Source organism: Carettochelys insculpta, chromosome 4 (genome assembly GCF_033958435.1).
Source record: "Carettochelys insculpta isolate YL-2023 chromosome 4, ASM3395843v1, whole genome shotgun sequence".
Taxonomy (NCBI): Eukaryota; Metazoa; Chordata; order Testudines; family Carettochelyidae; genus Carettochelys; species Carettochelys insculpta.
In genome coordinates this window covers 22,238,591-22,256,960 of record NC_134140.1, presented here as the reverse complement: position 1 = coordinate 22,256,960, position 18,370 = coordinate 22,238,591, and the positions used below count along the sequence as shown (strand labels likewise).

The 18,370-nt window shown below is 41.5% G+C and overlaps 1 protein-coding gene across 6 annotated transcripts in view; it reads right to left on the bottom strand.

The window, feature by feature from the left end:
* ACOX3 (acyl-CoA oxidase 3, pristanoyl) overlaps positions 1 to 18,370 on the bottom strand; it is a 95,553-nt gene that overhangs the window by 31,411 nt on the left and 45,772 nt on the right. For all 6 annotated transcript variants that reach the window (XM_074992420.1, XM_074992423.1, XM_074992419.1 and 3 more), the window contains 5 exons: positions 13,516 to 13,631; positions 10,635 to 10,809; positions 9,491 to 9,558; positions 8,685 to 8,771; positions 3,399 to 3,460 (listed from right to left, as the gene is read on the bottom strand). In XM_074992420.1, the coding sequence (XP_074848521.1) occupies positions 3,399 to 3,460; positions 8,685 to 8,771; positions 9,491 to 9,558; positions 10,635 to 10,809; positions 13,516 to 13,631 (508 nt within the window). The remainder of the gene's footprint in view (positions 1 to 3,398; positions 3,461 to 8,684; positions 8,772 to 9,490; positions 9,559 to 10,634; positions 10,810 to 13,515; positions 13,632 to 18,370) is intronic.

Sequence of the window (18,370 nt, the reverse complement as noted above, 5' to 3'; positions counted from 1 at the left end):
CTAATAAACTATTTTGCTAGTCTTTAAAGTGCTACTTGACTGGTTTTTGTTTTGATAGTGTATAGACTAGCACACCTTCCTCTCTATTACAAAGCATTAATGATGACTTTTGATTCTAATCATGATTGAGCCTCTACCGTATATTTAAAGTAAAAATAACATTTGTACAAGCACAAAGAACAACTGCAAGAGTTCCTGCCTTCTGTGTGTGTGGACCTTCGCATGGTAAAGCTACTTCTGCTTCAGTGGAGCAGTGTTAAAATTTTGTCTAAAGGATAATGCCATCTATTGGATATTCCTAGAATTAACGAGATGAAGCAATTCAGAGGAAAACAATTCTAATATACATGAGGAGTTCTAGTAAATTTGGCCATGCTTACATCTGTATTATATAATACAGTTGCTAGACAAACATTTCTGTTGGGACATTCTGAATTTTGGTGTACTGCTGCAAAAATTAAAGGATGTTGCTAATCAAAAGAGTTGGGAAAAGAGACCTTGGATCTTGCGCCATACAACTGGACACAGAAAATGAAGGGCAGAAAAAAAACACAAACAACAACAACAACAACAACATAAAGAAAAAAAAAGGAAAGAAAATAAGAACTACAGGGTTTAAAATAAACAAAAAATCACTTTGGGGCACTTTAAACTAATCTTTTGAATTGCCCTTAGCAACCTAAACACAGACTTTAAAAGGTCTCTGCTTTGGAAAATGTATCTTGAGATACTCTAAGAGCACACTGTTAAAATGAAATGCCCTTTAGATGGTTTTTCCAGCAGTGAAACACCTCTTACGTTCTATATGATTCTGGTGAAAATTCAGAGGGAGCAATATAACTACTCGATCTTATGGCGAAAGCTGAACATACCACTTTATTTTTTACTTTAGTTAACTGCATTCCAACAAAATTTGCTCACAAAAAGCCAGCACAACAATATCAGAAAGGTAGCTGAGTTAGTCTGTATCTTCAAAAAAAAGTCCTGTGGCACCTTGCAGACTAACAGATATTTTGGAGCACAACAACAGTTATTTAATATTTGAGTCATAACATTATAAAGACTTACAAACTTTGGGTTACTGGCATAAAAACCCACTTCATTATGGGTAGGGCTGGAATGAATTGGTGACCATTTTAAAAAATATACATGAAGAGCCAGAGGTTTGATCCTCTTCCCATTGAGAGTCACTGACACAGGATCAAGCCCTGAATCCCAGATATCTTCCTAACAAACAGTCTCTCTGGTTTAAGCAAGACAGCCCACAGGAGTAAGGTAAGCAAAGTTTGGTCCTAGATCGTCAAGATGATCACGGGAAATCATACAGTATAGACAAGCAGGCAGTGTCTTTCTGGATTATATTTTAAAAAAATAAAACATTCAGAACTTCAAAAACTTATGAATGCCTTTGCAAATGCAGAGGCAGCTACTCATTATTTGGGGAATACTTATAAACCCTGTACAAAAATGTTTCTCCCTCAGTTGCCGTTATCATCAATTTTCTTGTCCCTGACCAAGTTTCTACAGTATCTGTCAACGGAAGCCATTTTGTTTATTTTTAACATGCTGCCCGATTACTGAACTAAATTTGGACATGAAGGAAGAAGGTGCAGCTCCAGCATGTGCTGATTTATATCATTAGGTCTGCTGAGGTTAAAAGCTAAAACTGTACAAAAGGGGAAAAAAAAAACCCATAAAACGTTCTTTCTGCTCGTGAAGTTAAACAATCAGTTCGCATTTGTATCACCATAAATGAATATAACAATGATAAATGAATGAGCAACTTTGCATTTGTTACAACCACAGTGATACAACGCTGGAGAGAATCAGAACCTCAAACGAAGTCGAATTATCATGTCTCTTGCTTTGAAAGATAATCCACTATTCGAAATGTTCGGGAACTCAGGGTGTAATGCAGAGCAGCTGGAGGGACTTTGCACAGACTCTTATTCGATTCCAGTGGTTCAAGTCTAGTTCATCTCCTCTGAAAATTCTGCCATGTTCTAAATTCCCTGTTGTTTTGCTAATACTGTAAGGTCCCCACATTTGTGAACTCAAAGTATGTGAATTCAATTATTGGCAAGCAGCTGCTTGAGGTTGTTGCCTCCCAGGGCTCCAGGGCAGGGAGCACAAGCAGCCACCACTTCCCAGGGCTGTGGGGCAGGATCGCTGGTGATCGCTGCTTCCCCAGGGCTCAGGCAGGGAGCGCTGGTGGCTGCCATTCCCCGGGGCAGCAGCGCCGGCAGCTGCTGCTTCCCTGGGGCTCCAAGTGCCCCTATATTTGTGAGAATCAACATTCAGACAGTTCTGAACAGGGACTCCTGGTGAATGTTGGGACCCTACTGACTCTCCTAGAAATCTGAAAAAGTAAAACTGGCACATAGTTCAAGGTAGAATTTTTCTGCATGTTTAACTTCTGTATCATGCTACAGGTTGCACCTTCCGCATTCGGCACTCTCGGGACGTGACTGATCCCAAATGAAGGAATTTGCCAGGTGAGGAATGGTCTCCTGCCTTCAAGCATGCCACCCCTCCCTGCTGCTGGCTCCGCTTTCCTTGCTGCCTATCCCACAACCTCCAGCTCCAGGCACCCTTACCTCCTGCCTGGCCATGGCCCCTGCTGAGCTGACATCAGTCCCAGCCACATCCAGGCTACTAGTTGTGCACCCCAACTCTGTGAAGGCCTGGCTCCTGCCCAGGCTGGGCTGGCCTTGTGAAGGCTGGCTGCTGCCTTTGGCCAGCTACACAAGCCCTGTTGGTCTTCCCCACCCAGGACTGCATTCCTCCCCCACTTCCCCACTCCACCCAGGGCCACCAGCTCCTCCCCAGGCAGGGCCAGCAGCACCCTGCTTCCCAGGACCGGTGGCTCCCCTATTGCCAGCCTCTACCTGTCCCTTCCCCTACGAGCCTCCCCTGCAGAACCATGGATGTTGTCAGACCAGAGACTACTTGGTTTTGAGAGGTGCAACCTGTAGTGATAGGAAGATTTTTAGATTCTATTTGCTGTCAGGACACTGATGAAAGTAATATATAATTTTATAGGTACTGAAGGTGTGAGAAGTAATTAACTATAATAAGACTTCTTTTTCTTTTAATCTGCACCTATTAAAATTAAAATGATTATTATGAACTACATGCAGATGTGTTGCACTGTTCTTGCCATTCCATCAACAGTCCTGGAGACCAGGTTATAGCTGATCTGAAACTCATTCTACCACTTGGCATCTTCTGTATGAAATCTCCTTCATTTGCAACATGTGAAACACGTGTTCCTTCTCTCTGAGCATATGAAATCTATTATCAATCTTTGATCTACCCAAGCCATTCTCCCACGTTTGATTTACATCCTGGCCCTCAGCTTGCCGACAATGGGTTTATTAATACAAAATTCTGCCCACCATGATGGTCTCTCCAGAACCTTGCTGCCTTGTAGGACTATCGTCCACAGATTTTTATACAGCTGCAAAAGAAGAAAAATGTGGATCAACAGGAGAAAATCATTTACATTTCACAAAAGTTTAAACAATTCAAAGAAAACCAACTGACATGAAATTGCAATTGAAACTCTATTGCTCGGAATGCAGGATAAGCACAAGGCATAAGCACGAAATAAAGTGCATAATGATGTGAAAGCGAGAACAAAACAATATGGGATTAGCTCTTCTCTTGGGGTAAATTGGATTAGCAGTGTTGACTTCATTAAGTGAGGCTGATTTCTGCCACTGAAGGATCTAGCCTTTTAACTTTTTAGCTGCTATAAAACAGTCACAAAAGAATAACAGTGGAAACTATAGGGTTCTTGATTTCTACTTAATTTTTGTGGTGATTTTTTATTGCATCTTTATTTGTGTTATATCAACAAGCACAGTCATAGAGAAAGATTAAATGAAGCTGTTTCTTTCTGTTCATACCTCTGAAAGTTAAAGCTGAAAATCCTCTCTCTTTATTCTTCTTTCTATGTGTTTTTGGTAAGATACAGAATTTGTCTCCCAGATGGGAACACTTCTATTTAAGCATCAAAAATTCCTCTCCCATCACCACATTGTTAATTCATCCGTCTTTCCCAACTTGTTATTTTATACCACCCAGTTAAAAGCATTCACTGGGTAATAAATTCTGGAAAAGACCACTTTAACAGCGTAGCTGTGTTGAGCACTGGTCAGGTTACACCCTTTGCTATTTGGAAATATTTGATAGCTGTACAACTAATTTAAGCTTTTTAATATCATCCTGGAAAAATGGGTACTGGTGGGGGGAAGGGTAGAAGAGACCATATCCTGATCTGGAATCAATCACAATAGCTTCAATGATTTCAGTGGTATTACACTAATTTACACCAGCTGAGGCTTTGGTCCTAAATGTTTTCACTAAAAATCTCCAAAACAGAAAATACATTTGAAATTTGATTGTCTGGACCACGGGTAACTGCGTCCATTAAAAAGTTGTTGTGACCCCAACATACAAAATGTTCTACAGGTTACACCTCCCTGATATGGCACCCTTGGGACCTGAGCAGTCCTGGGCCAGGGAGTTTGATGGACTGGGGGAAGCCAATGCCCTCAGGGATCCCTGCCCAGCCACAGGCCCTAGACACTTCCCTGACACCACCTGCAGCTCCCTGGTCTGGGATGTTGGCTTTCAGTTCCCAGCCCAAGCTGCAGGACTGTAGGCTTCCCAGACTCCATTCCCTAGCTCCAGCCATGGGATGGCCAGCTTCCCGGCCACCGCCACTGGCAGCTGGCTTCCCATTCTGGCTCCAGCTCCCCAGCATGTGGCACTGGCTTCGTGGCCCCAGGTGCCATTTCCTTGCCCCCTGCCACAGACCCACTGCTCCCCAGCTGGCTCACCATGGCCTGCCACTTCCCAGACAGCTTCCTGGATGCTGCTGTTCCCCCTGTGGCTGTGGCTGCCCAGCCGGGCTAAGACTCCCTGCCACCAGAGTCTGAGCTGACCCCCTCTCCTGGCTGCAGGGACGTTCTGCCATGGATGTTGCTGGACCAGCATTTCCTGGATTTCAGAGGTTTCACTTGTATATGCTACTGATAAGCTAATGAAAACTTTATACACTTTTGGCTATTTTCAAAACTGCCTTTGATGTAAACTGTACATCTAAGTCTTCCAGGTAGCTTTGAAAACCTTACCCTTTAATCATTTGGGTCTTTACAGACGTAAAGTTAAGTCTGACATCCCAGAACCTTATTTTCTGCACAGTTTAAGAGCTTTTGATTCCTGACCCTGCCAACTCTTCCTTATAAGAACCTTGATTATCCAAATGAAACTTATTTTCCTGTTACATGCAGATGCTCTGACCTGTACGGGAGTGCAATTTGTACCATCTCTTTCCATTGCCTTTCTCCTCTATTCACTTTATTTTTAAGTCTGAAAAACAAGCTGTCTGAAATTTATTAACCAGTTAATCCCCCTGTTTATTCAGAATACACACTCTTACTTTCATCAATTTCTGATGCGTGTGATTGGATATTTTAACATTCACATGAACATGCATTTGGATACATTTCTAATTTTGTGCTTTCAGACATTTTGTCCTTGAATTCTCTGACTCATGTGGCCATAACTTTTTATCAAGTACTCTTTCTGCTTTGTAAATTGTTAATTTTTTAAAAAAGTGTTATCTATGCTAAACCACTTCTTCAAAAACATTTTAAATGGATGTCCAAACATTCTGTAGGAAACTCAGCAGGCAAGTGGGAACCTAAAACTCAGTGATAATCCACGGGATTTAGGCTTGTAACTGCCTAAGGGGCAGATTCTTAATGGCATTCAGATGCCTACAGATCAGTGTTTCCCAAACTTAAAACATTCACTTACCCCTTTCGGGACTTCGGCCTTACTGGCATATCCCCTCTTCCAGTGCTTATCTCCTGATATATAGTAATTTTTTTCTGCCATGTACTCCTTGAAATCCTTTCACATACCACTGGTGGTATGCATACCACACTTTGGGAAACACTGCTATAGATGCACGTAAGCACTGAGCATGAGTTTCATAAAGAGATTCCACTCTTACAGAAGACAGGCACCGAGGTGCTTTTGAAAATTCCATTTTGAATGTGGGAATCAGGAGCCTAAGTCATGGAGACACTTTTGAAAATTCTCCCCCCTAAGGTGCAATAAAGGCAAGTTTATTTGACCACGTACCCTAACCATATGAGCCACCCAACTAGTGGCTTAACTGAAGGACCTGTATGAAAATCGGACCACTGATTTAGGTGCTAAAATAAGAATTTAAGTCTCGAAAAGCAGATATACAAGTTTTTGACATTTTGACCACGCAATCACTAACAGTTAGCCACAGGGTGAGTTCTCCCCTTCCTCTCCCCATGGTGATGGTTGTATTATTATTATTTCTGGCCTGTAAGAGTACCTGTTATTGCGCAAGCTACATACTGTCTGAGTCCATCGCAAGACTCTTACTGACATCATGTTTTATATCCTCATTGCATAAATATGACTCTCTCAAGACACAGTTTTCGTTCATGTCATTCTTGTCATGTACTGAAAACTAGAAATTACAAGCTGCCACTTTTAAATCCTAAGGGGTTTCTTGATCCTGTTTGCAGGCTAAGAAACACTGAGGGAAGCTGGAGGAGTCTGGATCCTCCGCTGACAGCGTGCCAGGAACCACCCTAGAGAAAGGTGGGATGAACCATGTATCTCTGCCAGCTACATCACACATCCGTTTTGCTGGCATGTAGCGTATGTGCAGAAGCAGGCCGCATCCACTCTGTGACATGCATCTACATGTGTCAGCGAAAGGTTCTGGCAGGGAGGAGGCAGGAGGGAAAGGATGGGTGTTTTCTCTGCTGCCTCCTGTGCTGCCCAAGACTCACCCTGTTGGAGTCTTCCTTGTTGCAGGAAGCTCCAGTGTCAGAAGATATGGCGTGAGTGAGAAGAAAGCATGTAGGGTGTGGACATACCTACACCTTTCTGGCAAGCCTTTACTTGCTTACTCTATGTCCCACGGTCTACAAAGATGTTTATGTGTAGGAGGGCTATGCATGTACATACACTACACTCTGCTGAAGAAATCCTGCAGTGTAGATGCACCCTTGTGGAGCAGCCTGCTTTGTGTCTCTGGTTTTGGTTCTCTAGTGTTCAGGTTCTGGATTTTAAGAAATAAAGTAGTGCTAGATCTTTCTGGAAGGCTGAAGTATTGTTGGTCATGACCATAAACAACTCTTAATTGGAACAGGTTTTAGTTTCCTTTTGCTCTCATCTTAGGGTACGTCTTCAATACCGGAAAGATCAACACTGCTGTGGTTGGTCTTCTGGAGTTTGATTTAGTGTGCCTGGTAGGGTCACGCTTAATCAAACTCACAGGGTTCCCCTGTCAGCATCAGTACTCCTCCTCGTTGTGAGGAGTAAGGGAAGTCAACAGGAGTATTTATTCCCATTGATCCCACACAGTGGAGACAGTGTGGAAGCTCAAATTAAGGTACACTAACTTCAGTTACATAATTAACATAGCTGGAGTTACGTATCTCAATTCAGCCTTTCCCTTTTGTGCAGACTTGGCAATAGACACTTTCATTAAAGTTCTGGAAAAGTGGGTGAACTATGTTCCTGGATGACACTACAAGGAGGGAGTTGTGAGCATCAGTGAGATCAGAGGAATCATTCCTAGAAAGGTTAGAAATACAGGCAAGATGTGAAAACACAAGATTCAGATGGGTAAAATGAAAACTATTACATATGGGCTGTGTCTACACTTACTAAAAACTTCAAAATGGCCATGCTAATGGCAAATCAAAGAATACTAATGAGGCACTGAAATGAGTATTCAGCACCTCATTAGAATGCCACCGGGGGTCATTTTCCAATAGGAGTAAGCTGATAGGCATAAGTGGATTTCGATGTTGGTAGGGTCCTTTCAAAGAGGACCTCCCACGTAGATGAGCCACGGGTGACCTAACTGCAGCACTTTTGAAGTGCTGCAGCCGGCAGCATGCTAATAAGAGGCTGAATGTGCATTACAGTGCCTCATTAGAATTCTTCAATTTGGCCATTAGCACGGCCATTTTAAAGTTTTTTAGTAAGTGTAGACACAGCCATGATGAGACAATATTTTAAAACAGCAACAAAACTGCACAGAAACAGCAACCTAGAATGAAAATCTAGCCCCATTCCAATCAGTGGGAGTTTTGCTATTGACTTCAACTGGGTCAGAATTTCACCCTTACATTGACAATGGATGGCAAATTAGACTGTGCTGGGAAAAGTGACAAAGAAATAAAAAAGACCAGTCCAGCTTTGGGATGTATATGCTCAGGTCCAGCATCATGGAACAACAAGATAGCAACAGAGAACCTGACACAATGAGTTTGGGCATCCTGAAAGTTTGGGAAAGTTAGAAGAATGTTGAAGGCCCTCCAAATATTAAAATATCTAGAATAGAGACTTTTCTCTGTGCAATTATGGGACATGCAGACATTTCCACCAATGAAATACAGTCTGAACAGTGGCATGTGACTTTCCCCCATATATTCGAGCACATCCTCAGCTAATGCAAATTGTCATAGCTCAGCTGAAGTCAAAGAACCTATAATAATTTTCACCAGCTGGGGGTCTGTCCTTTTCTTCTTAATATAAAATATTAGTCCAGGTAGATAAATATATGCATGTTTAATGATTAGCTTTACAAACACAGGAAGGTTTTACTTTACCTCTCCATCAGCTCTGCCAATGGGTGAGTTCAGAATGAAGTCAGGAGGTGAAATGACATCCACCAAAGCAACTGCATCATCTTTCAACTGTTTAAAAGCAAAGAGCATAAATTTGGCAGCTCTTCGGGATTTCTATGGTTACCCCAGAACAACAAAGCAGCAGCAAAATTGTTTCTGCAAGCCACCAGCCAATGGTAACTTAAGAAGTAACATGCTGAAAGATTCATTATCAACACATTGTCTATTCACACTGTCTACTTTTGTCTTTCTTCCAGGGCAATTAAGAAAAAAAGACCTAACTCTGTATTTCAGAAGTTTTCCATGCTTTACTTAAACACATTTTTATTTTCATCATAGGCTATACTGTGTATGACCCTCCGAACTGATGAACATATAACATTAACATAAAATTTCCAGAGTCATCCTCCTTATAATTAACTTCTTGTCTGGTCAAACTGTGTGCTAGCTTGAAAAGTTATATGTTGAAAAAATCACAGAGATGATATTTGTGGACTGAGATGATAAGAGGAATGGTACTGCACTGCAGCTCTCCAGTGTTTTATTGGGCTTCCTCTTCATCAGAATAAACACAGTACTTCAATAACAAAGGACATCCAGAGCAGATCTTCCACAAAAGTTTTCTCAAAATATGAAATATTAATTTCCTTAAACCCTTACAGAATACTCAGGGTTTGAGGATCACTTCCTGGTAATTGATCTATTGAAGTGCAGACTAAGTGGTGTGTATTTCTTCTGCTATTGTCATGTTCTGTTGCTGTCCATCCACACCAAAACCAGAGACTTACCTTGGAACAAAGCTCCAGAATAGCATTTTGTATGAATCTACCAGGCTGTTCACCTGAAACATATCCACCTGCAAATACATCGACAATGACATTACATGGTGAAGCTAAGACTACCCCACTAGACTCATTTCACCAGTGGTCCGGTTTTATACATTTGTTCAGTAGTTACAACCTCTTGTGAAAACTGTGATCACTCTCTTGCTCAAAAGGCAGACTTCAAAAGCTTGCCGCCTTAGGCATCTGGAGGCATTTACATATGCAAATCAGAAAGCTTCTCTGTGGCCCTACAGGATGCAAATTAGAGCACGCACTAGCAGGCTGTGCAGAAAATGCCCTCTGCAAACACTGTAGGCACAAATTGAGAGATACCTACTTCACATAGCCTTAGTTGAAAAAAGAACTATATTAATGCAAACTACGTATCCCTGCAGGGTATGTCTACACAGCAAGTTGTTTTGAGATAGCAGCTGCTATTTTGAAATTGGTAAACCTCATTGTATGAGGAATAGCACTTATTTCGAAACAGATGTTTTGAAATAGGGACTGTTTAGACAGAGAATACTGCTTATTTTGACATAAGCCATAGTGTATACATTGGACACTATGGCCATTGGACACACTATGGCTTATTTTGAAATAGGTTCTATAGTATGTAGATGCTCTATTTTGAAATAGCTGAACACTATTTTGAAATACATTTTATGTGTAGCTGCGCTATGCTGGAATAAACTATTCTAGAATACCTCTTCTGGAATAGTTTATTCAGGAATAAAGCTGCTGTGTAGACATAGCCACAGGGTTCACATGGGGCAGCTACTGCACAGCTTGCTGGTGTGCACAGCAGCTCATGCCTCTCAATTGCAGGGCCATTTAGACAAAGCCATATTTACAGTATGGCTACCTATCCCCCCCTCTCATGGGCTGGATCTTGTGCTAAAACTGAGGGTTTTAGATCCAGAGGTCAATCCCTGCTTCTGACAGGGCAGTAGAAATAGACAGGCAATAACTAAACATTGTAGCAACACATTCCAGTCAAAATTCAATCCCTGCCTGCCAAAGTGCAATACACTGTATAGAAAAAAATGAAGGTTACAATTGGGGCTTTTAAAAAAGTGATTCATGCTGAATATAGATTTGATCTCACCTTGGTAGAGCACGGCCATGTGTTTACTTAAAGACCAGAGTCCATACAAAGCACTAAGATGCTTTAGCACAGGCTGGAGAGTAGTTGGTGTGTCGGGATCATGAGTGTGTTCATGATACCTTTGTAAGACTGTTTGCTCAATAAAAGCGATGGCTAACGAACGACAATAGTATACCTTAAGAAACAGAAAAGGGTTAAATAAGATGCTGACAAACAAAACACCAACTGGCCAGATCCTCAGCTGCTACAAAACGGCATAGCAATGTTAAAGTTAATGGAGTTATGCCAATTTACACCAGTTGACAATACAGCTCAAACTTTTAACGAATAAACAAAAAGCTCTCTGGGACCTGTACACCTAGGAAAATGCTTTCAAAGTGCCTGTTTGGCTAGAGAAAATTAGGTTTCTCAGAAAAAGCAATGGGCATCTCTACTGTGACTGGAAATAAAGTTTCTAATTCTCCACTGCCTCCCAACTTGCATAATCACATCTACTTGTGCAAAGGCAGAGCAAAACTGAGATATAATAAGCTACCACTCTGATCTGTCAGTATGTCACATCCACTTTGCACTGACGTAAATGACTACAGAAGGTGGAAGACAGTGGAGCATCAGGTCCAAGGTCGTCTTAATGCCTGCTAAGCTGTAACAGAAAATGCTGCATAAATTAACATAAATGATACCAGTAGGATACCACAGAAATTATTCTGAAAATAATACTGTAGTACTGAACTGTGATGACTCTTCTTTCTATAATTGTTTTTAAACCATCTTATGGAATTTTATAGCAAGGGTAGAATTTTATATTAAATTATAGTAAAAGAAAGGATCAAATCTTATAAGCATGATTGGACATAGTGCTTACTAGACCCCATTGATTATAATGTTGTGTGAAAGAATGGCACAATTAACCCTTTGCTGTTACCCTGTTAGCAAGGTAAAAAATCATCACCTCTTACAATATTTTTGATACTCCATATATAAATATAGCAGACTGAATATTTACACAGAAAGATTTTGCAGCTTTTTCATATCCACTTGATTTGGAATTCTATTTCGCTCTGAAATAGGTTGCTATATGAAGGAATATTTATTTGTGAGTAAATCAAAACTGAACAGGAAGATGCTTGTGTTATAAGTTTGTACTCTCAATTACTTTGTACGGGTATTTATTTTGTATTAATCAAATTGTTGGGTTTGTTCTTCGTTCAGTACATCAGAGTAGGTCTGGTTTCTTTTAAATCACTGTAACAAACAGGATATTTAAAAAAGAAAAGAAAAGAAAAGAAAATCTATTCCAAATAATTCCACTCTGTACAGTTCTTCACTCTTGATCAATGCCACAATTAGAGACAAGCTTGAACGACCAAAATCACACCTGAACACTCAAACTTCAAGAGGGGAGAGAGATTTTTTCACCCTCCACAGGTAAATCTGAATTTAGATCAGAATATCAAGATCAGTTCTCTTGTCACATCCTGTCCCTCCTCCTCCCACTTCTTCCTATATTATAAATCCAACCTTGTAGTCCTGCTTTGGCCCCATTAGCTTTCTGTCTGGGAAAAAATGGACAGGGCCCCCATCTGAGTCCTGTCAGCCAGCATTAGATCTCACAAATGAGTGATACAAAGCATACCTCCCCTGCTACCCTGGCTCTCAACTCATAATAGCTCAGGAATCTATCCCAGATCTCCCACAGTATGACTGAATACTACATCATGCCTCTGCTAAGGGGCTGACAGAAAGTACTTCTTCACACCCTAATGTTTTTAAATCAAATCAGCAAAGCTCCCCACAGCTCCATTATGCTAATAATTTTTGGATGTATTTCATGTACATTATTTAAAAGAAAAAATCCTCCCCTCTCCTGCACAAATACTGTAGGAAGGGAAAGGGCCTGAGGAATAAAAGGAAGAAGTAAGGCAGGGTGCTTCCATATTGCTCAGCAAAGAATGCTTCTAAACACAGTTGGCCATGCACACCTCATTTCCAAAGAGATGTAGTGACTGGGTAACAGGATGTACTGGATGCAATCCTAGTTGTATTTATTCTGCTGTCAGCAGTAACTGCAATCCAGTGAACATGTTGTTCACAATTTGAAAATGACCCAACAACGTATACATTTCTCTCTTGTCTTAAGATGTTGCTTTGATGAAGGCTCTGGTGGTGGTTGCCAGCGTGAAGCCAGGTTGTCTCTATTTGGATATAGAGCTGAGTGTATCCTGTTGCTAATTTTCAATGTACTTTGAAAGTAAGGTCTGTAAGATGGGCTGCCTCCAAGGCAGCAGATCCCCCTCAGGAGTGACAAATGCCAAATAGTCTCTGCTTTGGATTCCAACCAGGTTTGCTCAGAGGACAAAGAGGCAGGGCGAGGTGCTGCAAGCTGTGATCTGGAACCGTGCCCTTCTTGGCTATTAAAATGTTGCGGGGGGAGGGGACAGAGGATAGTGAATCTACTAGTAGTAGTATGACAATGTTTCCTTTTCAGTTTCCAATACTGTCAGTCTGGTATCTTTCAAGAGCACTATGCACTTGAATTACAGACATTACAGATGGAAAAGACCTATTAGATCATCTAGTCAATCCACCTGCCAGAGCAGGATTCTTTCCTACAGTATGTATTAAGCCACAAGAGCAGCATAATAAGCAGATGTAGATATACTAATCAGGAGCTGCAGAAGAGTCAACATTGTACATATAATCTACTGAAGTGGAGTTTAAAATTAAGATTAATTTAAATTTATTATACAACTATGTCTGCACTGTTCTGTATGAAACAGTTTTCTGAAGAATTTATGAATGGCAGAAGTATAAAGGAAACAAGATGTGGCAATGTTGGATGAAAATATACAGTAAACAAGATAACTAACTAAATAGTTACCTGACTGTTATTTCTTGCTTCAAAATCACTGCTCCCAGACTGCTTCTCGTGGCTCAACTTCAGGAGGCTTTCTTGGAGCAGGTAACAAACCAGCCATTTATAGGCAGCTAATGGAACTGCAAGACAGAAGAAAATTTCTAGGTGGTAAAGAGAGATAAAATGAAATACTGAATATTGATGCTCACAGTGCTAGTAATCACAGAATCTACTTTTTTCTAAACTTATGTTATTTGGGACGGACACTGGATTCCTGTTTGAGTCTTAAAAAACATCTCATGCAGCCATCACATTTTTAATTTTATTGTTTTTTGTTTTAAAAATATTCAAAAATTCAACCAGTGCTAGGTAGTGTTACCTCTTGGACTAGAACCTTTGAGGGACACTTAAGCACCTCAGGGTATGGTTCTCTTCTCTCTGAGCTGACACCTAACCAAGGCATTGGAATAATCTAATGGGATATTGTGTTCCTGAGAGATTGGGGTTGTTTCAAGTTCAGTTTATTGCAGGACAGAGGAAAGACCATCAGGGAGCCAGTTATGACCCTCTGTTCCTCTGTAACCTGACTCTAGCATAAGGAGCTGCTCTAGTATACTTCACTGATAAAAGGTCCCTCAATGATTTATACCAGAGAGGTAGCCGTGTTAGTCCATAGCTTTGAGAACAGGAAGAAGTCTTGTGGCACCTTACAGACTAACACTAACTGTTAGTCTATAAGGTGCCACAAGAATTCTTGTTCTCAATGATTTATGTCACTGGAGGGCAGGCATAGCAAAGCTCCACTCTGCCATAGCCATTCGCTGCTTTTACCTCTGCCCTCCTTCCTCTGACACTCTGGAGGTAGGTGTGAACAGCTTCCAGGGGAGATGATGCCACCTGCACCTGCTTCAGATCACTGGAAATATGCACTTTGCTAGAGGAATGCTCTGTTGGCAATCCACTGCCACAATACTGACTGAGGCATAGTGGCTGTAGTGTCTTTGAAATAAGAAAAAACACATGGGCTACGTCTACACGTGCCCCAAACTTAGAAATGGCCATGCAAATGGCCATTTCGAAGTTTACTAATGAAGCGCTGAAATGCATATTCAGCGCTTCATTAGCACGCGGGCGGCAGCGGCGCTTTGAAATTGACGCGCCTTGCTGCCGCGCGGCATGTCCAGACGGGGCTCCTTTTCGAAAGGGCCCTGCCTACTTCGAAGTCCCCTTATTCCCATGAGCTCATGGGAATAAGGGGACTTCGAAGAAGGTGGCGTCCTTTCGAAAAGGAGCCCCGTCTGGATGCGCCGCGCGGCGGCAAGGCGCGTCAATTTCGAAGCGCCGCTGCTGCCCGCATGCTAATGAAGCGCTGAATATGCATTTCAGCGCTTCATCAGTAAACTTCGAAATGGCCATTTGCATGGCCATTTCGAAGTTTGGGGCATGTGTAGACACGGCCCTGCATTCCTTACATGTCCCATGCCACTTTTCACAAGAAGGGATTTTTTTTCCTGTAACAGAATCAAAATTCCTGTTTATTATTTATGTTCTGCATCCCTACAAGTTAAGTCCTCTAAGACATGTGCTCTTCCTCTTTTTAAGGCTAAATGCTGAAAGGTTTTGAGTCTCTCCTGAGAATACAATGGGCATTAAGGATAGCCAACACCTTGCCCACTGAGTCTCTCAACATTCATGGAGTGATGGTGCACAGTACTAAACTGTTGCCATGCTCCACCCACATGTGGCTGCATTTAAGTGGCACATGAAGTAATCACTTTGTAGATCAGCTTGTTCATTTTTAAAGCCCTCTGGGATTATTAGGGAAGCAGGTACCACAGAGTACATATGGGCATGTTTAGTGCTGAGAAAAAAAAAAAGACTGAGAGGGTGTCTGATAACTGTCTTCAAACATGTTAAGGACTAATAAAAAAAACATAGTGGTCACTTATTCTGCATGTCCACTGAACATAGAAGAAGTAATAGGCTTAATCTGTGCTGAGGGAGATTTAGATTAGCTATTAGGAGCAAATTCCTAGCTATAGGGATGGTAAAGTATTAGAACAAGTTATCAAGGGAGGTGGTGGAATCCCACTAATTAGATATTTTAAAGAACAGGTTAGAAATACCCCTGTCAGGAAGGGTGTAGATAGACTTGGTCTTGCATCAGTGCTGGGGAAAGGATGAGGTAAGCTCTCAGGGTCCCTTCTTGCTCTACATTTCTGTAATTCTGTGCACAATCCCAGGCTAAATCCTGGTAGTCTAAATCTGAGTAATAGACTTAGTCCAGTGTTATTAAATGACTTCTAATAGAAAATTAATACACATGAACAGATGAAGGCTTTTTCCAACTGTGATTTGGCTGCTTTGGTAGGTGATGAGACAGAAACGTGCTTACTCATTAATTTGTATAGTCCAGCATTTTACAAGCTTGAGATTTACCACAAAGATAAAACAAACAATCATCTCGACCAAACTTCCTGCTATGCCTTTGCATTTTTAAGCTAGTCAGATGTTAAGTTGTTGTCACAACTGTTGAGGCATCATCTCACTCGGAGTTTGCATCATTACAGGGATGGCAGTAATCACAGCATTTCTTCATTCAACTAGCTGAGGCAGTTACTTGGATTCCAGGAAACAAGCAGATTGCCTCTTAATGACACCTATACATTAAGGTTAAATTTCTATCCACAATTTCTCAGTTTCATAAACTCACTTTTGTCTTAGGTCCCTACATAGATCTAATTACCTCTCATTGCCCCCAAGGGGCCAATTCGGGTAAATAGCAGCAATAAGATTGTGGGAATGGCATGTAATGTCTCCCTTAATTTGATTACAGCAGAGAAAGCCAAAATAACTGCTGAGGAATTTTTTCCTCACTTTCTCCATTTTTTCCACACAAACCAAAGATAATTACTGCACATTACAGTCTGCACAGAGTTCAGGTCACTGTACTGTACTATTTAAAATGTTGCTGTGCTCTAGACTGTTCTAACTGACATGCACTTTCCTTACAAAGCTACTTAACGCTCTCAAGCTAATTAAATCAAGTGGAGATATGTCTCATATAAGAGTCTCTGACCTTCTCTACACTGAACAGTTTTGTCAGAAAGTCAGGTTTTTGTAGACAAAATGGAGGAGGTGTACACACATCCATGTTCCTCCCACCCATTTAATTCCCCTCCTAAACAGCACAGAAGTTCTTGTGACAACATGAGAGTGACTCAGTACCAGTGTGGACACTGTACTTGTTTATGTTACCCTACAAGGCCTTCAGGAGGTGTCCCACAATGCCCATCATGACCACTTTGGTATCCAGTTTCTAGACTGCAAAGAGACTCAGGCATATGCTCCTCCTCCCCATTTTAAAGCACTGAGAAGTTTTGAAATTCCACTCCCTGTCTGCTTGGGTTGGACAGCTCATCTTCCCAGCTGACCATGCCTATTTTCCACAGCCAATTTGCTCTTGTGTGGCATACAATGGAAGTTGCTGGATTTGTTGGGTATGTGGGGAGAAGAGGCTGAGTAGTCACAGCTCCAATCTAGCCACAGAAATGTGGACCCCTACAAACAGATCGCCAATGGCACGGATGAGAAAGGCACGGCAGGGACATGCAGAAGTGCTGTGTTAAAATAAAGGAGCTAAGGCCTGTCTACCAGAAAGCACGGGAAGCCAAATGTCACTCTGGTATGGTGCTGAAAATATGCTGCTTCTACAAGGAGCTGCACACCATCCAATTTCCTGCACTGATCAGTGTCACAGTCCTTCACAACTGAAGATTATTAATGGCCCTGAACACTTGTATCACTGCAATCTCCATAGCGAACTTCCCAATTTCAAACTCATTCGCAACTCACTGTAACAATTTGGAGTTGCCAGTTTCCATACAACAAACGCCATGTGCTTTTTCCACTGTTAGGGCAGTTCTCATTTTGGAGTCCTGGTGCTGTAGAGTTGAGATGAACTCTGCACAGAGTTCAAAGCAGATGGTTTTGTGCATATGAAAGTTCTGCATTTGCTACTCATCATCCCATATCTGTATCACAGTCTGATCCCACCACTCAGTGCTTATTTCCCAAGCCCAGTAGCAAAGACCCACTATATGCAGCTGCTCTATGAACACCAACAGGAGTATTCAATTGTTTCTTTCCCTGGCACACAACAGCTAATGAAATACTGCAAGATCAATTGTGTTATGTTCATAACATTTATCACTAGTCTGTCAAAACAAAAAAGTAGTAAAGCAGCACTTTAAAGACTAACAAAATAATTTATTAGGTGAGTTTCGTGGGACAGACCCACTTCTTCAGACCATAGCCATACCAGAACAGACTCAATATTTAAGGCATAGAGAACCAAAAACAGTAATCAAGGCTGACAAATCAGAAAACAATTACCAAGGTGAGCAGAAGCGGGGGGAGGGGGGCTCAAGAGTTAGATTAAGCCAAGTATGACTCCCACCCCGTCGCCCCCGGCCCTCTGCTCTCTGATTTGCTCACCTTGATAATTTTTTTTTCTGATTTGTCAACCTTGATTACTGTTTTTGGTTCTGTATGCCTTAAATATTGAGTGTGTTCTGGTCTGGCTATGGTCTGAAGAAGTGGGTCTGTCCCACGAAAGCTCACCTAATAAATTATTTTGTTAGTCTTTAAAGTGCTACTTTACTGCTTGTTTTGTTTTGATGGTATATAGACTAGCACGGCTTTCTCTCTGTTACTAATCACTAGACTGGTGAGAGGTGCAGGAGCTATGCTTTCAGGCAGAGATGAAAAATGGCCTGAAATGCAGTTGGAAGATCTTGGAATGATGGGACACAGAAAGCTCCGAGAACTTGTGGGAGAAAGTGTTGATTTGCACAGTATAATAGCTACCCATGCGGCA